Raw genomic sequence first — 23,936 nt, forward strand, 5'->3', positions numbered from 1 at the left:
CTTTAAACAAAAATTTTCAAACCCCCAAAAAAATATTAATATTTTTTATTAAAACTATTTAATTAAATAAAACACCATACTTTCACAAAAATATAATTGTTTTAATATTTTTATTTATTATCAGTAATGCTCCAACTTCTCCACCTATAGCCATACATATTTGATAATTTTATTTATTTTCCCTACTGCTCCAACTTCTCCACCTTTAGCCATATATCGTTGATATTTTTCAATACGAATGTATGTTTTGAATATTCAGGTTGTTCCATAGTTTTATCACATAAAGAAAATTTAAAATTCGACAACATTGCCACCATGGCAGTTGTAACTTGAAGCCTTCCCAAACGTACACCAATACAATTACGCGGTCCATCGCCGAATGCTAAATATGCCTGGGGGTGTCTTCGCTTTACTTCAGCCGGATCAAAACGTTCTGGACAAAATTCTTCAGGGTTATCATAAATTTCAGGATCATAATGAATACTGCGTACGGGAACAAAAACTCGAGTTCCCTTATCCAACACGTATTTTGTATTCGGAATATGATAATCGACAGTGGTGACACGTTCCAAATAGGAGAATATGGGATAGAGACGATTTGTTTCTGTAAAAGAAAATGGAGAGGGAGAGAAAAACATTTATTTTAAAATCCAAAATTTCTCTAAAAAATCAAAATTTATTTCACAAATATTCTTAAAAATATTTCAGAAATATTCGTTAAAAATTCAAATTTATTTCAGAAATATTTCTTAAAAAATCCAAATTGGCTTGGGAAAAATTTATCAAAAAATCCAAATCGAACTTAACGACTTTTTACTTGTTTAAAAATCAAAATTGAAAAATATTTTTTTAAAAAATTCAAATTTGACAAATATTTATTTTAAATAAATCCAAATTTATTTAAAATATATTTTTTTAAATCCATTTTTATTTGAAAAATAATTTTTTAAGTCCAAGTTTTTTTTAAAAAATATTTTTTTAAAAAATCCAAATTTAATTGAAAAATATTTTTTTTAAATCCCAATTTGTTTGAAAAATATTTTTTTATAAAATCCAAATTTATTTGAAAAATATTTTTTGTAAATCCAAGTTGGTTTAAAAAATATTTTTTTAAAAATATTAGAAAAAAATATTCTTTACAAATCCAAATTTATTTCCGAAATATTCTTAAAAAAAAGCAACCTTATTTGAAAAACATTCCTTAAAAAATATTTAAAAAAAAATTAAATTTTATTTTTTTTTAAATCCAAATTTGACAAATGTTTATTTGAAATAAATCCAAATGTATTTAAAAATATTTTTTTTAATCCATTTTTATTTGAAAAATAATGTTTAAATCCAAGTTTTTTTTTAAAAATCCAAATTTAATAGAAAAATATTTTTTTTAACCAATATTGTTTTTAATTTTTTTTTTTAAATCCAATTTTATTTGAAAAATATTTATTTAAAAACTAAATTTATTTGATTTTTTTTAATCCATTTTTTAGAAATATTCCTAAAAAATTGGTAAGAAATTTATTTAAAAATCTCAGTTTTTGAGCAATATTCTTTAAAAAATCCCAATATTTTGAGAAATATTGCTTAAAAACTCAAATTTATTTGAGATATATTCATTAAAACTCAAAATCTATTTGAGAAATATTCCCTAAAAAATTCAAGTTTGTTTGAGAAATTTTCCTCATTTTATTAAAATTTAGTTCAGAAATATTTATTAAAAATCAAATTATATTTGATAAATATTCCTAAAAAAACAAATTAATTTGAGAATTATTCCCTCAAAATACAAATGTATTTAGGATATGATATATTCCTTAAAAAGATCCTAACTTATTTAAGAAATATTCATTAAAAATCGAAATTTTTCAAGTAATATTCCTTAAAAAATTCCAAATTTATTTAAAACATATTTTTAAAAAACTACAACAAACCAATTTGATTTTTTTTAAATCCAAATTTTTTGAAAAAAAAAAATTAAATCCCATTTTATTGGAAAAATATTTTTTTATATCCAAATTTATTTAAAAAAAAAAAAAATTAAAATCCAAATTTATTTAGAAAAAAAAAAAAATTAAATCCAAATTTATTTGAAAAATAATTTTTCAAATCCAAATTTATTTTTTTTAAATTCAATTTTTTTTTATTTTTTTTTTTTAATAAAATTTATTTTGAAAATATTTTTTTAAAATCCAAATTTATTTGGTTTCTCTTTAAATCCAAATTTATTTGAAAAATATTTTTACAAAAAAATATGAAAAATATTTTAATATTTTTTTTATTTTTTTTTAATAAAATTAATTTAGAAAATATTTTTTTAAAATCCAAATTTATTTGGTTTCTCTTTTAATGCAAATTTATTTGAAAAATATTTTTACAAAAAAATATGAAAAATATTTTAATATTTAATATTTAATATTTAATATTTAATATTTAATATTTAATATTTAATATTTAATATTTAATATTTAATATTTAATATTTAATATTTAATATTTAATATTTAATATTTAATATTTAATATTTAATATTTAATATTTAATATTTAATATTTAATATTTAATATTTAATATTTAATATTTAATATTTAATATTTAATATTTAATATTTAATATTTAATATTTAATATTTAATATTTAATATTTAATATTTAATATTTAATATTTAATATTTAATATTTAATATTTAATATTTAATATTTAATATTTAATATTTAATATTTAATATTTAATATTTAATATTTAATATTTAATATTTAATATTTAATATTTAATATTTAATATTTAATATTTAATATTTAATATTTAATATTTAATATTTAATATTTAATATTTAATATTTAATATTTAATATTTAATATTTAATATTTAATATTTAATATTTAATATTTAATATTTAATATTTAATATTTAATATTTAATATTTAATATTTAATATTTAATATTTAATATTTAATATTTAATATTTAATATTTAATATTTAATATTTAATATTTAATATTTAATATTTAATATTTAATATTTAATATTTAATATTTAATATTTAATATTTAATATTTAATATTTAATATTTAATATTTAATATTTAATATTTAATATTTAATATTTAATATTTAATATTTAATATTTAATATTTAATATTTAATATTTAATATTTAATATTTAATATTTAATATTTAATATTTAATATTTAATATTTAATATTTAATATTTAATATTTAATATTTAATATTTAATATTTAATATTTAATATTTAATATTTAATATTTAATATTTAATATTTAATATTTAATATTTAATATTTAATATTTAATATTTAATATTTAATATTTAATATTTAATATTTAATATTTAATATTTAATATTTAATATTTAATATTTAATATTTAATATTTAATATTTAATATTTAATATTTAATATTTAATATTTAATATTTAATATTTAATATTTAATATTTAATATTTAATATTTAATATTTAATATTTAATATTTAATATTTAATATTTAATATTTAATATTTAATATTTAATATTTAATATTTAATATTTAATATTTAATATTTAATATTTAATATTTAATATTTAATATTTAATATTTAATATTTAATATTTAATATTTAATATTTAATATTTAATATTTAATATTTAATATTTAATATTTAATATTTAATATTTAATATTTAATATTTAATATTTAATATTTAATATTTAATATTTAATATTTAATATTTAATATTTAATATTTAATATTTAATATTTAATATTTAATATTTAATATTTAATATTTAATATTTAATATTTAATATTTAATATTTAATATTTAATATTTAATATTTAATATTTAATATTTAATATTTAATATTTAATATTTAATATTTAATATTTAATATTTAATATTTAATATTTAATATTTAATATTTAATATTTAATATTTAATATTTAATATTTAATATTTAATATTTAATATTTAATATTTAATATTTAATATTTAATATTTAATATTTAATATTTAATATTTAATATTTAATATTTAATATTTAATATTTAATATTTAATATTTAATATTTAATATTTAATATTTAATATTTAATATTTAATATTTAATATTTAATATTTAATATTTAATATTTAATATTTAATATTTAATATTTAATATTTAATATTTAATATTTAATATTTAATATTTAATATTTAATATTTAATATTTAATATTTAATATTTAATATTTAATATTTAATATTTAATATTTAATATTTAATATTTAATATTTAATATTTAATATTTAATATTTAATATTTAATATTTAATATTTAATATTTAATATTTAATATTTAATATTTAATATTTAATATTTAATATTTAATATTTAATATTTAATATTTAATATTTAATATTTAATATTTAATATTTAATATTTAATATTTAATATTTAATATTTAATATTTAATATTTAATATTTAATATTTAATATTTAATATTTAATATTTAATATTTAATATTTAATATTTAATATTTAATATTTAATATTTAATATTTAATATTTAATATTTAATATTTAATATTTAATATTTAATATTTAACCCAGATATGCCCAGCGTCCTATATATAGGACACACAAAATTCTTGCTAATTTGATATGTTATGTTTATCAAAGTACCGTTTATTTTGGTGATATACTCAGTACACATCTGTAGCTCTTGGGATATTATGTGATTCCATTATTTTGAGCTACTATTTTTGAGTTTTGAGGTCTAGTTCATCGAAGTTACCACCTATCGCTTAGTTTTTACAATGATTTGCGTTATGACCGATTAATTATTGGGTAGTTTTATAACGAAAACATACACGATGTGGAGCCTACTACGAAAAAACGTTAACTAGATGCCGAAAAGGTGTCTTTGGACTATATGTCAAATGTTTTGTGTCCCGTAACTCCCAGTTATAAGATAAAACCCTGTGTCCAAAAGTGGCCTCAAAAACCACTTTTTTCAAAAAATTTTTAAAAAGAATATAAACATACTGTTATTATTTCACATTTGCTTCTAAAATAATATAAAAATACTTTTAAAATGATCACGATCAAGCAATGGGCATATCTGGGTTAATATTTAATATTTAATATTTAATATTTAATATTTAATATTTAATATTTAATATTTAATATTTAATATTTAATATTTAATATTTAATATTTAATATTTAATATTTAATATTTAATATTTAATATTTAATATTTAATATTTAATATTTAATATTTAATATTTAATATTTAATATTTAATATTTAATATTTAATATTTAATATTTAATATTTAATATTTAATATTTAATATTTAATATTTAATATTTAATATTTAATATTTAATATTTAATATTTAATATTTAATATTTAATATTTAATATTTAATATTTAATATTTAATATTTAATATTTAATATTTAATATTTAATATTTAATATTTAATATTTAATATTTAATATTTAATATTTAATATTTAATATTTAATATTTAATATTTAATATTTAATATTTAATATTTAATATTTAATATTTAATATTTAATATTTAATATTTAATATTTAATATTTAATATTTAATATTTAATATTTAATATTTAATATTTAATATTTAATATTTAATATTTAATATTTAATATTTAATATTTAATATTTAATATTTAATATTTAATATTTAATATTTAATATTTAATATTTAATATTTAATATTTAATATTTAATATTTAATATTTAATATTTAATATTTAATATTTAATATTTAATATTTAATATTTAATATTTAATATTTAATATTTAATATTTAATATTTAATATTTAATATTTAATATTTAATATTTAATATTTAATATTTAATATTTAATATTTAATATTTAATATTTAATATTTAATATTTAATATTTAATATTTAATATTTAATATTTAATATTTAATATTTAATATTTAATATTTAATATTTAATATTTAATATTTAATATTTAATATTTAATATTTAATATTTAATATTTAATATTTAATATTTAATATTTAATATTTAATATTTAATATTTAATATTTAATATTTAATATTTAATATTTAATATTTAATATTTAATATTTAATATTTAATATTTAATATTTAATATTTAATATTTAATATTTAATATTTAATATTTAATATTTAATATTTAATATTTAATATTTAATATTTAATATTTAATATTTAATATTTAATATTTAATATTTAATATTTAATATTTAATATTTAATATTTAATATTTAATATTTAATATTTAATATTTAATATTTAATATTTAATATTTAATATTTAATATTTAATATTTAATATTTAATATTTAATATTTAATATTTAATATTTAATATTTAATATTTAATATTTAATATTTAATATTTAATATTTAATATTTAATATTTAATATTTAATATTTAATATTTAATATTTAATATTTAATATTTAATATTTAATATTTAATATTTAATATTTAATATTTAATATTTAATATTTAATATTTAATATTTAATATTTAATATTTAATATTTAATATTTAATATTTAATATTTAATATTTAATATTTAATATTTAATATTTAATATTTAATATTTAATATTTAATATTTAATATTTAATATTTAATATTTAATATTTAATATTTAATATTTAATATTTAATATTTAATATTTAATATTTAATATTTAATATTTAATATTTAATATTTAATATTTAATATTTAATATTTAATATTTAATATTTAATATTTAATATTTAATATTTAATATTTAATATTTAATATTTAATATTTAATATTTAATATTTAATATTTAATATTTAATATTTAATATTTAATATTTAATATTTAATATTTAATATTTAATATTTAATATTTAATATTTAATATTTAATATTTAATATTTAATATTTAATATTTAATATTTAATATTTAATATTTAATATTTAATATTTAATATTTAATATTTAATATTTAATATTTAATATTTAATATTTAATATTTAATATTTAATATTTAATATTTAATATTTAATATTTAATATTTAATATTTAATATTTAATATTTAATATTTAATATTTAATATTTAATATTTAATATTTAATATTTAATATTTAATATTTAATATTTAATATTTAATATTTAATATTTAATATTTAATATTTAATATTTAATATTTAATATTTAATATTTAATATTTAATATTTAATATTTAATATTTAATATTTAATATTTAATATTTAATATTTAATATTTAATATTTAATATTTAATATTTAATATTTAATATTTAATATTTAATATTTAATATTTAATATTTAATATTTAATATTTAATATTTAATATTTAATATTTAATATTTAATATTTAATATTTAATATTTAATATTTAATATTTAATATTTAATATTTAATATTTAATATTTAATATTTAATATTTAATATTTAATATTTAATATTTAATATTTAATATTTAATATTTAATATTTAATATTTAATATTTAATATTTAATATTTAATATTTAATATTTAATATTTAATATTTAATATTTAATATTTAATATTTAATATTTAATATTTAATATTTAATATTTAATATTTAATATTTAATATTTAATATTTAATATTTAATATTTAATATTTAATATTTAATATTTAATATTTAATATTTAATATTTAATATTTAATATTTAATATTTAATATTTAATATTTAATATTTAATATTTAATATTTAATATTTAATATTTAATATTTAATATTTAATATTTAATATTTAATATTTAATATTTAATATTTAATATTTAATATTTAATATTTAATATTTAATATTTAATATTTAATATTTAATATTTAATATTTAATATTTAATATTTAATATTTAATATTTAATATTTAATATTTAATATTTAATATTTAATATTTAATATTTAATATTTAATATTTAATATTTAATATTTAATATTTAATATTTAATATTTAATATTTAATATTTAATATTTAATATTTAATATTTAATATTTAATATTTAATATTTAATATTTAATATTTAATATTTAATATTTAATATTTAATATTTAATATTTAATATTTAATATTTAATATTTAATATTTAATATTTAATATTTAATATTTAATATTTAATATTTAATATTTAATATTTAATATTTAATATTTAATATTTAATATTTAATATTTAATATTTAATATTTAATATTTAATATTTAATATTTAATATTTAATATTTAATATTTAATATTTAATATTTAATATTTAATATTTAATATTTAATATTTAATATTTAATATTTAATATTTAATATTTAATATTTAATATTTAATATTTAATATTTAATATTTAATATTTAATATTTAATATTTAATATTTAATATTTAATATTTAATATTTAATATTTAATATTTAATATTTAATATTTAATATTTAATATTTAATATTTAATATTTAATATTTAATATTTAATATTTAATATTTAATATTTAATATTTAATATTTAATATTTAATATTTAATATTTAATATTTAATATTTAATATTTAATATTTAATATTTAATATTTAATATTTAATATTTAATATTTAATATTTAATATTTAATATTTAATATTTAATATTTAATATTTAATATTTAATATTTAATAATTAATATTTAATATTATATTTAATATTTAATATTTAATATTTAATATTTAATATTTAATATTTATATTTAATATTTAATATTTAATATTTAATATTTAATATTTAATATTTAATATTTAATATTTAATATTTAATATTTAATATTTAATATTTAATATTTAATATTTAATATTTAATATTTAATATTTAATATTAATATTTAATATTTAATATTTAATATTTAATATTTAATATTTAATATTTAATATTTAATATTTAATATTTAATATTTAATATTTAATATTTAATATTTAATATTTAATATTTAATATTTAATATTTAATATTTAATATTTAATATTTAATATTTAATATTTAATATTAATATTTAATATTTAATATTTAATATTTAATATTTAATATTTAATATTTAATATTTAATATTATTTTAATATTTAATATTTAATATTTAATATTTAATATTTAATATTTAATATTTAATATTTAATATTTAATATTTAATATTTAATATTTAATATTTAATATTTAATATTTAATATTTAATATTTAATATTTAATATTTAATATTTAATATTTAATATTTAATATTTAATATTTAATATTAATATTTAATATTTAATATTTAATATTTAATATTTAATATTTAATATTTAATATTTAATATTTAATATTTAATATTTAATATTTAATATTTAATATTTAATATTTAATATTAATATTTATATTTAATATTTAATATTTAATATTTAATATTTAATATTTAATATTTAATATTTAATATTTAATATTTAATATTTAATATTTAATATTTAATATTTAATATTTAATATTTAATATTTAATATTTAATATTTAATATTTAATATTTAATATTAATATTTAATATTTAATATTTAATATTTAATATTTAATATTTAATATTTAATATTTAATATTTAATATTTAATATTTAATATTTAATATTTAATATTTAATATTTAATATTTAATATTTAATATTTAATATTTAATATTTATATTTAATATTTAATATTTAATATTTAATATTTAATATTTAATATTTAATATTTAATATTTAATATTTAATATTTAATATTTAATATTTAATATTTAATATTTAATATTTAATATTTAATATTTAATATTTAATATTTAATATTTAATATTTAATATTTAATATTTAATATTTAATATTTAATATTTAATATTTAATATTTAATATTTAATATTTAATATTTAATATTTAATATTTAATATTTAATATTTAATATTTAATATTTAATATTTAATATTTAATATTTAATATTTAATATTTAATATTTAATATTTAATATTTAATATTTAATATTTAATATTTAATATTTAATATTTAATATTTAATATTTAATATTTAATATTTAATATTTAATATTTAATATTTAATATTTAATATTTAATATTTAATATTTAATATTTAATATTTAATATTTAATATTTAATATTTAATATTTAATATTTAATATTTAATATTTAATATTTAATATTTAATATTTAATATTTAATATTTAATATTTAATATTTAATATTTAATATTTATATTTAATATTTAATATTTAATATTTAATATTTAATATTTAATATTTAATATTTAATATTTAATATTTAATATTTAATATTTAATATTTAATATTTAATATTTAATATTTAATATTTAATATTTAATATTTAATATTTAATATTTAATATTTAATATTTAATATTTAATATTTAATATTTAATATTTAATATTTAATTATTTAATATTTAATATTTAATATTTAATATTTAATATTTAATATTTAATATTTAATATTTAATATTTAATATTTAATATTTAATATTTAATATTTAATATTTAATATTTAATATTTAATATTTAATATTTAATATTTAATATTTAATATTTAATATTTAATATTTAATATTTAATATTTAATATTTAATATTTATATTTAATATTTAATATTTAATATTTAATATTTAATATTTAATATTTAATATTTAATATTTAATATTTAATATTTAATATTTAATATTTAATATTTAATATTTAATATTTAATATTTAATATTTAATATTTAATATTTAATATTTAATATTTAATATTTAATATTTAATATTTAATATTTAATATTTAATATTTAATATTTAATATTTAATATTTAATATTTAATATTTAATATTTAATATTTAATATTTAATATTTAATATTTAATATTTAATATTTAATATTTAATATTTAATATTTAATATTTAATATTTAATATTTAATATTTAATATTTAATATTTAATATTTAATATTTAATATTTAATATTTAAATATTTAATATTTAATATTTAATATTTAATATTTAATATTTAATATTTAATATTTAATATTTAATATTTAATATTTAATATTTAATATTTAATTTTAATATTTAATATTTAATATTTAATATTTAATATTTAATATTTAATATTTAATATTTAATATTTAATATTTAATATTTAATATTTAATATTTAATATTTAATATTTAATATTTAATATTTAATATTTAATATTTAATATTTAATATTTAATATTTAATATTTAATATTTAATATTTAATATTTAATATTTAATATTTAATATTTAATATTTAATATTTAATATTTAATATTTAATATTTAATATTTAATATTTAATTTTTAATATTTAATATTTAATATTTAATATTTAATATTTAATATTTAATATTTAATATTTAATATTTAATATTTAATATTTAATATTTAATATTTAATATTTAATATTTAATATTATTTAATATTTAATATTTAATATTTAATATTTAATATTTAATATTTATATTTAATATTTAATATTTAATATTTAATATTTAATATTTTAATTAATATTTAATATTTAATATTTAATATTTAATATTTAATATTTAATATTTAATATTTAATATTTAATATTTAATATTTAATATTTAATATTTAATATTTAATATTTAATATTTAATATTTAATATTTAATATTTAATATTTAATATTTAATATTTAATATTTAATATTTAATATTTAATATTTAATATTTAATATTTAATATTTAATATTTAATATTTAATATTTAATATTTAATATTTAATATTTAATATTTAATATTTAATATTTAATATTTAATATTTAATATTTAATATTTAATATTTAATATTTAATATTTAATATTTAATATTTAATATTTAATATTTAATATTTAATATTTAATATTTAATATTTAATATTTAATATTTAATATTTAATATTTAATATTTAATATTTAATATTTAATATTTAATATTTAATATTTAATATTTAATATTAATATTTAATATTTAATATTTAATATTTAATATTTAATATTTAATATTTAATATTTAATATTTAATATTTAATATTTAATATTTATTATTTAATATTTAATATTTAATATTTAATATTTAATATTTAATATTTAATATTTAATATTTAATATTTAATATTTAATATTTAATATTTAATATTTAATATTTAATATTTAATATTTAATATTTAATATTTAATATTTAATATTTAATATTTAATATTTAATATTTAATATTTAATATTTAATATTTAATATTTAATATTTAATATTTAATATTTAATATTTAATATTTAATATTTAATATTTAATATTTAATATTTAATATTTAATATTTAATATTTAATATTTAATATTTAATATTTAATATTTAATATTTAATATTTAATATTTAATATTTAATATTTAATATTTAATATTTAATATTTAATATTTAATATTTAATATTTAATATTTAATATTTAATATTATTTAATATTTAATATTTAATATTTAATATTTAATATTTAATTATTTAATATTTAAAATTGAATTTAGATCACTTTTTTGTGGAAAATATTTTTAAGAAATCCACGTTTTGTTGGAAAATATTTTTAAGAAATCCACGTTTTGTTGGAAAAATATTTTTAAGAAATCCACGTTTTGTTGGAAAAATATTTTTAAGAAATCCACGTTTTGTTGGAAAAATATTTAAAAAAATATTTTTAAGAAATCCACGTTTTGTTGGAAAAATATTTTTAAGAAATCCACGTTTTGTTGGAAAAATATTTTTAAGAAATCCACGTTTTGTTGGAAAAATATTTTTAAGAAATCCACGTTTTGTTGGAAAAATATTTTTAAGAAATCCACGTTTTGTTGGAAAAATATTTTTAAGAAATCCACGTTTTGTTGGAAAAATATTTTTAAGAAATCCACGTTTTGTTGGAAAAATATTTTTAAGAAATCCACGTTTTGTTGGAAAAATATTTTTAAGAAATCCACGTTTTGTTGGAAAAATATTTTTAAGAAATCCACGTTTTGTTGGAAAAATATTTTTAAGAAATCCACGTTTTGTTGGAAAAATATTTTTAAGAAATCCACGTTTTGTTGGAAAAATATTTTTAAGAAATCCACGTTTTGTTGGAAAAATATTTTTAAGAAATCCACGTTTTGTTGGAAAAATATTTTTAAGAAATCCACGTTTTGTTGGAAAAATATTTTTAAGAAATCCACGTTTTGTTGGAAAAATATTTTTAAGAAATCCACGTTTTGTTGGAAAAATATTTTTAAGAAATCCACGTTTTGTTGGAAAAATATTTTTAAGAAATCCACGTTTTGTTGGAAAAATATTTTTAAGAAATCCACGTTTTGTTGGAAAAATATTTTTAAGAAATCCACGTTTTGTTGGAAAAATATTTTTAAGAAATCCACGTTTTGTTGGAAAAATATTTTTAAGAAATCCACGTTTTGTTGGAAAAATATTTTTAAGAAATCCACGTTTTGTTGGAAAAATATTTTTAAGAAATCCACGTTTTGTTGGAAAAATATTTTTAAGAAATCCACGTTTTGTTGGAAAAATATTTTTAAGAAATCCACGTTTTGTTGGAAAAATATTTTTAAGAAATCCACGTTTTGTTGGAAAAATATTTTTAAGAAATCCACGTTTTGTTGGAAAAATATTTTTAAGAAATCCACGTTTTGTTGGAAAAATATTTTTAAGAAATCCACGTTTTTGTTGGAAAAATATTTTTAAGAAATCCACGTTTTGTTGGAAAAATATTTTTAAGAAATCCACGTTTTGTTGGAAAAATATTTTTAAGAAATCCACGTTTTGTTGGAAAAATATTTTTAAGAAATCCACGTTTTGTTGGAAAAATATTTTTAAGAAATCCACGTTTTGTTGGAAAAATATTTTTAAGAAATCCACGTTTTGTTGGAAAAATATTTTTAAGAAATCCACGTTTTGTTGGAAAAATATTTTTAAGAAATCCACGTTTTGTTGGAAAAATATTTTTAAGAAATCCACGTTTTGTTGGAAAAATATTTTTAAGAAATCCACGTTTTGTTGGAAAAATATTTTTAAGAAATCCACGTTTTGTTGGAAAAATATTTTTAAGAAATCCACGTTTTGTTGGAAAAATATTTTTAAGAAATCCACGTTTTGTTGGAAAAATATTTTTAAGAAATCCACGTTTTGTTGGAAAAATATTTTTAAGAAATCCACGTTTTGTTGGAAAAATATTTTTAAGAAATCCACGTTTTGTTGGAAAAATATTTTTAAGAAATCCACGTTTTGTTGGAAAAATATTTTTAAGAAATCCACGTTTTGTTGGAAAAATATTTTTAAGAAATCCACGTTTTGTTGGAAAAATATTTTTAAGAAATCCACGTTTTGTTGGAAAAATATTTTTAAGAAATCCACGTTTTGTTGGAAAAATATTTTTAAGAAATCCACGTTTTGTTGGAAAAATATTTTTAAGAAATCCACGTTTTGTTGGAAAAATATTTTTAAGAAATCCACGTTTTGTTGGAAAAATATTTTTAAGAAATCCACGTTTTGTTGGAAAAATATTTTTAAGAAATCCACGTTTTGTTGGAAAAATATTTTTAAGAAATCCACGTTTTGTTGGAAAAATATTTTTAAAAAATCCACGTTTTGTTGGAAAAATATTTTTAAGAAATCCACGTTTTGTTGGAAAAATATTTTTAAGAAATCCACGTTTTGTTGGAAAAATATTTTTAAGAAATCCACGTTTTGTTGGAAAAATATTTTTAAAAAATCCACGTTTTGTTGGAAAAATATTTTTAAAAAATCCACGTTTTGTTGGAAAAATATTTTTAAAAAATCCACGTTTTGTTGGAAAAATATTTTTAAAAAATCCACGTTTTGTTGGAAAAATATTTTTAAAAAATCCACGTTTTGTTGGAAAAATATTTTTAAAAAATCCACGTTTTGTTGGAAAAATATTTTTAAAAAATCCACGTTTTGTTGGAAAAATATTTTTAAAAAATCCACGTTTTGTTGGAAAAATATTTTTAAAAAATCCACGTTTTGTTGGAAAAATATTTTTAAAAAATCCACGTTTTGTTGGAAAAATATTTTTAAAAAATCCACGTTTTGTTGGAAAAATATTTTTAAAAAATCCACGTTTTGTTGGAAAAATATTTTTAAAAAATCCACGTTTTGTTGGAAAAATATTTTTAAAAAATCCACGTTTTGTTGGAAAAATATTTTTAAAAAATCCACGTTTTGTTGGAAAAATATTTTTAAAAAATCCACGTTTTGTTGGAAAAATATTTTTAAAAAATCCACGTTTTGTTGGAAAAATATTTTTAAAAAATCCACGTTTTGTTGGAAAAATATTTTTAAAAAATCCACGTTTTGTTGGAAAAATATTTTTAAAAAATCCACGTTTTGTTGGAAAAATATTTTTAAAAAATCCACGTTTTGTTGGAAAAATATTTTTAAAAAATCCACGTTTTGTTGGAAAAATATTTTTAAAAAATCCACGTTTTGTTGGAAAAATATTTTTAAAAAATCCACGTCGTTTTGTTGGAAAAATATTTTTAAAAAATCCACGTTTTGTTGGAAAAATATTTTTAAAAAATCCACGTTTTGTTGGAAAAATATTTTTAAAAAATCCACGTTTTGTTGGAAAAATATTTTTAAAAAATCCACGTTTTGTTGGAAAAATATTTTTAAAAAATCCACGTTTTGTTGGAAAAATATTTTTAAAAAATCCACGTTTTGTTGGAAAAATATTTTTAAAAAATCCACGTTTTGTTGGAAAAATATTTTTAAAAAATCCACGTTTTGTTGGAAAAATATTTTTAAAAAATCCACGTTTTGTTGGAAAAATATTTTTAAAAAATCCACGTTTTGTTGGAAAAATATTTTTAAAAAATCCACGTTTTGTTGGAAAAATATTTTTAAAAAATCCACGTTTTGTTGGAAAAATATTTTTAAAAAATCCACGTTTTGTTGGAAAAATATTTTTAAAAAATCCACGTTTTGTTGGAAAAATATTTTTAAAAAATCCACGTTTTGTTGGAAAAATATTTTTAAAAAATCCACGTTTTGTTGGAAAAATATTTTTAAAAAATCCACGTTTTGTTGGAAAAATATTTTTAAAAAATCCACGTTTTGTTGGAAAAATATTTTTAAAAAATCCACGTTTTGTTGGAAAAATATTTTTAAAAAATCCACGTTTTGTTGGAAAAATATTTTTAAAAAATCCACGTTTTGTTGGAAAAATATTTTTAAAAAATCCACGTTTTGTTGGAAAAATATTTTTAAAAAATCCACGTTTTGTTGGAAAAATATTTTTAAAAAATCCACGTTTTGTTGGAAAAATATTTTTAAAAAATCCACGTTTTGTTGGAAAAATATTTTTAAAAAATCCACGTTTTGTTGGAAAAATATTTTTAAAAAATCCACGTTTTGTTGGAAAAATATTTTTAAAAAATCCACGTTTTGTTGGAAAAATATTTTTAAAAAATCCACGTTTTGTTGGAAAAATATTTTTAAAAAATCCACGTTTTGTTGGAAAAATATTTTTAAAAAATCCACGTTTTGTTGGAAAAATATTTTTAAAAAATCCACGTTTTGTTGGAAAAATATTTTTAAAAAATCCACGTTTTGTTGGAAAAATATTTTTAAAAAATCCACGTTTTGTTGGAAAAATATTTTTAAAAAATCCACGTTTTGTTGGAAAAATATTTTTAAAAAATCCACGTTTTGTTGGAAAAATATTTTTAAAAAATCCACGTTTTGTTGGAAAAATATTTTTAAAAAATCCACGTTTTGTTGGAAAAATATTTTTAAAAAATCCACGTTTTGTTGGAAAAATATTTTTAAAAAATCCACGTTTTGTTGGAAAAATATTTTTAAAAAATCCACGTTTTGTTGGAAAAATATTTTTAAAAAATCCACGTTTTGTTGGAAAAATATTTTTAAAAAATCCACGTTTTGTTGGAAAAATATTTTTAAAAAATCCACGTTTTGTTGGAAAAATATTTTTAAAAAATCCACGTTTTGTTGGAAAAATATTTTTAAAAAATCCACGTTTTGTTGGAAAAATATTTTTAAAAAATCCACGTTTTGTTGGAAAAATATTTTTAAAAAATCCACGTTTTGTTGGAAAAATATTTTTAAAAAATCCACGTTTTGTTGGAAAAATATTTTTAAAAAATCCACGTTTTGTTGGAAAAATATTTTTAAAAAATCCACGTTTTGTTGGAAAAATATTTTTAAAAAATCCACGTTTTGTTGGAAAAATATTTTTAAAAAATCCACGTTTTGTTAAAAAAAAATTTTTAAAAAATCCACGTTTTGTTGGAAAAATATTTTTAAAAAATCCACGTTTTGTTGAAAAAAAATTTTTAAAAAATCCACGTTTTGTTGGAAAAATATTTTTAAAAAATCCACGTTTTGTTGGAAAAATATTTTTAAAAAATCCACGTTTTGTTGGAAAAATATTTTTAAAAAATCCACGTTTTGTTGGAAAAATATTTTTAAAAAATCCACGTTTTGTTGGAAAAATATTTTTAAAAAATCCACGTTTTGTTGGAAAAATATTTTTAAAAAATCCACGTTTTGTTGGAAAAATATTTTTAAAAAATCCACGTTTTGTTGGAAAAATATTTTTAAAAAATCCACGTTTTGTTGGAAAAATATTTTTAAAAAATCCACGTTTTGTTGGAAAAATATTTTTAAAAAATCCACGTTTTGTTGGAAAAATATTTTTAAAAAATCCACGTTTTGTTGGAAAAATATTTTTAAAAAATCCACGTTTTGTTGGAAAAATATTTTTAAAAAATCCACGTTTTGTTGGAAAAATATTTTTAAAAAATCCACGTTTTGTTGGAAAAATATTTTTAAAAAATCCACGTTTTGTTGGAAAAATATTTTTAAAAAATCCACGTTTTGTTGGAAAAATATTTTTAAAAAATCCACGTTTTGTTGGAAAAATATTTTTAAAAAATCCACGTTTTGTTGGAAAAATATTTTTAAAAAATCCACGTTTTGTTGGAAAAATATTTTTAAAAAATCCACGTTTTGTTGGAAAAATATTTTTAAAAAATCCACGTTTTGTTGGAAAAATATTTTTAAAAAATCCACGTTTTGTTGGAAAAATATTTTTAAAAAATCCACGTTTTGTTGGAAAAATATTTTTAAAAAATCCACGTTTTGTTGGAAAAATATTTTTAAAAAATCCACGTTTTGTTGGAAAAATATTTTTAAAAAATCCACGTTTTGTTGGAAAAATATTTTTAAAAAATCCACGTTTTGTTGGAAAAATATTTTTAAAAAATCCACGTTTTGTTGGAAAAATATTTTTAAAAAATCCACGTTTTGTTGGAAAAATATTTTTAAAAAATCCACGTTTTGTTGGAAAAATATTTTTAAAAAATCCACGTTTTGTTGGAAAAATATTTTTAAAAAATCCACGTTTTGTTGGAAAAATATTTTTAAAAAATCCACGTTTTGTTGGAAAAATATTTTTAAAAAATCCACGTTTTGTTGGAAAAATATTTTTAAAAAATCCACGTTTTGTTGGAAAAATATTTTTAAAAAATCCACGTTTTGTTGGAAAAATATTTTTAAAAAATCCACGTTTTGTTGGAAAAATATTTTTAAAAAATCCACGTTTTGTTGGAAAAATATTTTTAAAAAATCCACGTTTTGTTGGAAAAATATTTTTAAAAATTCCACGTTTTGTTGGAAAAATATTTTTAAAAAATCCACGTTTTGTTGGAAAAATATTTTTAAAAAATCCACGTTTTGTTGGAAAAATATTTTTAAAAAATCCACGTTTTGTTGGAAAAATATTTTTAAAAAATCCACGTTTTGTTGGAAAAATATTTTTAAAAAATCCACGTTTTGTTGGAAAAATATTTTTAAAAAATCCACGTTTTGTTGGAAAAATATTTTTAAAAAATCCACGTTTTGTTGGAAAAATATTTTTAAAAAATCCACGTTTTGTTGGAAAAATATTTTTAAAAAATCCACGTTTTGTTGGAAAAATATTTTTAAAAAATCCACGTTTTGTTGGAAAAATATTTTTAAAAAATCCACGTTTTGTTGGAAAAACATTTTTAAAAAATCCACGTTTTGTTGGAAAAATATTTTTAAAAAATCCATGTTTTGTTGGAAAAATAATTTTGAAAAATCCACGTATTGTTGGAAAAATAATTTTGAAAAATCCACGTATTGTTGGAAAAATATTTTAAAAAATCCACGTTTTGTTGTAAATATATTTTAAAAAATCCACGTTTTGTTGTAAATATATTTTTAAAAAATCCACGTTTTGTTGGAAAAATAATTTTGTAAAAATATTTTAAAAAATCCATGTTTTCTTCAAAAAATATTTTTAAAAAATCCACGTTTCGTTATAAAAATATTTTTAAAATTCCACGATTGTTGGAAAAATATTTTTAAAAAATCCACGATTTGTTGAAAATTTATTTTTATAAAATCCACGTTTTGTTGGAAAAATATTTTCAAAAAATCCACGTTTTGTTGGAAAAATATTTTTAAAAAATCCAGGTTGGTTGGATTTTTTTTTGCTCCTTACCTGATATAATCTGATCCAAATATGTCATTTTCATGCAGGCCTCATAGGACAGTTCATTGTTATACTCCTCCAGCACTGATTGTATTTCGTGTCTTACTTTATCCTGTAACTCTGGATGCCGGGCCAATTCCCACAGGGAATAACTTATGGTATTGGCTGATGATTCATAACCTGCCGCAAAGAACAAAAACAAGTTCGAAGCGATTTCACCGTGTGATAGAATAGAATTTCCATTTTCATCTTTAATTTTCCTCAAATCAATCAACAAATCCAACAGATCTTGACGTCGGATATTGAGCCGTTCACGCTCAATAAAATTATTCTTTAACAAATCCATATAGAAATGTTCCAATTTTTGTGGAAACATTGTAACATGAATACCGATGGACTCAACTAGACGAACGTATGTTTCCACAAATAACTTCCAACGTATACTAAAATCTGTTGCTCCCGTGGTCACTGGAGCTATGTCATAGAAATCACTTGGTTCAAAGTTTAAGCTGCGGCTCTCACAACCCATAATACAATTGGCAATGACATCGGTGGTAAAGCGGCCACTTAAATCGGTTATATTTAAAATATCGGAAGTCTTTAGGCTCTTGGAAAAACTCTCGGTCAATTGCATGGCTGCAGCATTCATTGTGTTGAACATATACTTAATTTTGGAGGGTGTAAAGATGGTGGAAAATTTACTACGCATTGGTCGCCATTTGTGACTATCCCAAAAGAAGAGATTATCTGCTGTTAGATCCTTGCTGTTCTGATAGGCAAAACGATTCGAGAAATCATTGAAATCCTTTACTAAAGCCGTCTTAACTAAATCCAAATCAAGCAACAAAGCCACTGGTTGGGTGTAGATATAGAAGCCAGCTACACATTCGCTGGACTTAAAACGTTGATAAAGTTTATCCATAAGATCTGTGAAATGCATATCCTCCAGTTGCCTCCAATTACCCATTAGGGGATGAGCTTGCAGCGTTGGAATGCCCTTCCTTTGCCAGTGTTGGAATTTACGATGAAGGAAGTATATAAAAACGCTGAACAGCGTTATAACTACGTAAAGGAAAGCCGACATAATATCTCTCAACTTTTCTGCAACCTTCTGGCTTGAACGTGTTTTATTGACTACATATTTTACAAAAGGAATGCCTATATTTTATATAGCACGAAAATATATTAAGAATAATGTGTTTATTTTTATTTTTATTTGCTTCCCGCAAAAAATGCATGCATTTTGGATTTTTCTCGGGCAGGCAAAGGCGTAACTAAGCAATTCCCAAGGGGGTATAATATAAGAATCGCAATGAAATCGAAGATTCCCAAAGAGGACCCCCGACCCCAGCATGAAGCTTTTTCCAGGAATAACTGCAAAGTTATCATTGATGTAGTTACACAATATTTTCTTCTATCTTACACACACACACACACTCGCATTCCTCACCCACATCCACGCCCATGCTGTTACTTACGTCAGGTCAGCCAACTTTTAACTTGTCTAATAATCGCTCATTTTTAAAGTTAACGAACTTTTATCGAAAGTAAATTGAATATGTGGCAGTGGAACAGAATAAAAATACCTGTATGACTATTTACATACCTACATGACTTTTGATTAATCTGTTGTGTCTAAAAGTGCGGTATAAAATATAATTTGTCATAATTAAAATGTCATAATATACATTTTGTAATTATTACCTAAACTAAAATAAATTGATAATAATTTCATTTGAAAAATATTTCTATATAAAGAAATTATCATTACACGCAAACTCTTGGAACAACCGCTAAAGAAAAGCATGATGATTAAGAGAGAGAATATCTTTTCTAAAGACTTGAATATTTTTTATAAATATTTTTCTAAGCTTGAAGTTTGTTAAGTAATATTTTTTTAATAAACGGAATTTTTAAAGTTTTTAATAATATCTTAACAATAATCTTGGATTTTTTAAGAAATATTTTAACAATAAACGTGGAATTTTTAGGGAATATTTTAACAATAAACGTGGATTTTTAAGTGGTATTTTTTCAATAAAGGTGGATTTTTTAAAGATTATTTTTCAATAAACAAGGATTTTTAAGGAATATTTGTTATAAACGTGGATTTTTTTATTTAAACATCGCCAATTTTTTCCCACTAATAAATTAAAGTTGTTTTAATAAAATATTAAAACAACGACTATGGGATTAAGCCTGACTATTTTGAAAACAAAATAGAAGTCGTCATCCCAAATAAAAAACGCCAACCCTCGGAATATTTTAACAATAAACGTGATTATTTAAGGAATTTTTTAAAAAAAATAAATGTGATTATTTAAGGAATATTCTGATAACACTGTGCGACAACAAAAAAAATGACAAGGAAAATCGAGTAGATTATGAAAGTAGAGCCAAAAATATGAGACACGTGTATCGGCGTTTTTAAAGTTTACGTCGGAAAGTAACCAAAATAGGCGGGGCAAATTCCGCCCATTTTTAATTTCTTCGAAATATTCGAATTAAGATATCTTGGAATACTTGCATTTGAGGTATAAAGTGTCTTTGGCAACTTTACTCAGGAGGGTGTAGGAAATATTTTTGATAAAAATTTTAACCCTTATGCGGTTCATCAAAGGGGCCTTTTTTGTCCTTTTTTTGAAAATCTTTCAAAAACTCCTTAAAAATGTGATCGTATCAAATCCAAATATTCTACAAAATTGTTCGCCATAAAATTTTACTATAGGTCTCAGAATACACCAAATCTGTAACTCTTGTCTAATCGCCAGGAATCTCTAAAAATGAAAAACACGTTTTAGGGTTAAAGTCGGACTTCAGCTGAGTTTATTCAAAATTGTCCCACAAAACATAATTTTAGAGAGATGATGTCAGAGACAAAAATATTCTTCATCAAATTTCACTATGGGTCACCAAAGAAACGAAATGTCTATTTACATTTTATAGCATGAAAATATCTGTATCAATTTTGCTGAAAAAAACATGAAAATGTTTCCAAATTTTTTTGATGAAAAGTTTTTCCTTCTTTTTTGGAGTTGATACATGAAAGTAATATAAAACTTGGTTATAGGTGAAAAGTGTCAAAGGATGAAAAATTCTACACAAAATTTCACTATGAGTTTCAAAATAAACCATATATCTATAAACCATATATCTATTTGCTATAGTTAATTACTTAAGTGCCACCAAAGTAGGAGTGAGTCCCATCATTGCAGTTTTTTGGACCACACCAAATTGTACATGTGAGAGCCTATATGACACCTATATTTTCGCTGGACCATAGCCATAGACCTCTAATATATTTGCACATACAATATAAGCAACCAATGACTTATCCTAAATACGTAATTTAAGTTAAAAGTATCAAAAATACGCAATTTTGGCAGGTCCGATATAAGTTTTCCATATTTTTCAAATATATATTCACCACAAATGTTTGTAAAGCTATTTAAATTGAACTCACAACATCTTCTGTATGAATTTATAACGAAAAACCATCAATAAGATATTTATATTTATTAATCACAACGACAATCTGATTAAAAATTGTAAAATACGGCCCTAACCCCTACACCAAAAACAAGGGCTGCTAAGAATGTTATACGTTATGGTTACAGATTTCTTTTATTCAGAGACTCACAATGAAATTTCTTTTGGAACATTTCTTTCTTTAACAATATTCCCAAAAAGTAAAGGGTTTTGCTAGATTTTGATCCAGTATGGAATTATGTAAAATTAACAGTCCAAAATTAAAACATATAATTTCATCCTAATATATGTAAATTTGGAATCTAATTTTTTAAGGAAAAGGTATAAATAGATATAATGTTTATTTTGAAACTCATAGTGAAATTTTGTGTAGAATTTTTCATCCTTTGACACTTTTCACCTATAACCAAGTTTTATATTACTTCCATGTTTCAACTCGAAAAAAGAAGGAAAAACATTTCATCAAAATAATTGGGAAACATTCTCATGTTTTTTCAGCAAAATTGATACTGATATTTTCATGCTATAAAATGTAAATAGACATTTCATTTCTTTGGTGACCCATAGTGAAATTTGATGAAGAATATTTTTGTCTCTGACATCGTCTCTCTAAAATTATGTTTTGTGGGACAATTTTGAATAAACTCAGCTGAAGTCCGACTTTAACCCTAAAACGTGTTTTTCATTTTTAGAGATTCCTGGCGATTAGACAAGAGTTACAGATTTGGTGTATTCTGAGACCTATAGTAAAATTTTATGGCGAACAATTTTGTTGAATATTTGGATTTGATACGATTCCTGAGTAAAGTTGCCAAAGACACTATATACTTAAAATGCAAGGATTCCAAGATATCTTAATTCGAATATTT

General features: G+C 14.8%; 1 protein-coding gene across 1 annotated transcript; it reads right to left on the reverse strand.

Moving 5' to 3' along the window:
- Positions 1-80: 80 nt before the first annotated feature.
- On the reverse strand, positions 81-21,087 carry LOC141393790 (probable cytochrome P450 6a14). The gene is made up of 3 exons (XM_073967261.1): positions 21,057-21,087; positions 19,588-20,952; positions 81-604 (listed from the first exon to the last, which is right to left on the reverse strand). The coding sequence occupies exons 2-3, from the start codon at positions 20,660-20,662 to the stop codon at positions 183-185; spliced, it is 1,497 nt and encodes a 498-aa protein (XP_073823362.1). The 5' UTR covers positions 20,663-20,952; positions 21,057-21,087; the 3' UTR covers positions 81-182.
- Between the last annotated feature and the right edge of the window lie 2,849 nt (positions 21,088-23,936).

This window comes from Musca autumnalis, unplaced genomic scaffold, assembly GCF_047663935.1.
Source record: "Musca autumnalis isolate F117 unplaced genomic scaffold, ASM4766393v1 scaffold_2, whole genome shotgun sequence".
NCBI classification, from domain to species: domain Eukaryota; kingdom Metazoa; phylum Arthropoda; class Insecta; order Diptera; family Muscidae; genus Musca; species Musca autumnalis.

Excerpts from the sequence above, each read along its gene's own strand:
- LOC141393790 (XM_073967261.1), bottom strand. The coding sequence starts at position 20,662 with ATGTCGGCTTTCCTTTACGTAGTTATAACGCTGTTCAGCGTTTTTATA. Across the intron at positions 605-19,587 it reads TTTGGATCAGATTATATCAG|AAACAAATCGTCTCTATCCC; the intron begins GTAAGGAGCAAA and ends TTTCTTTTACAG.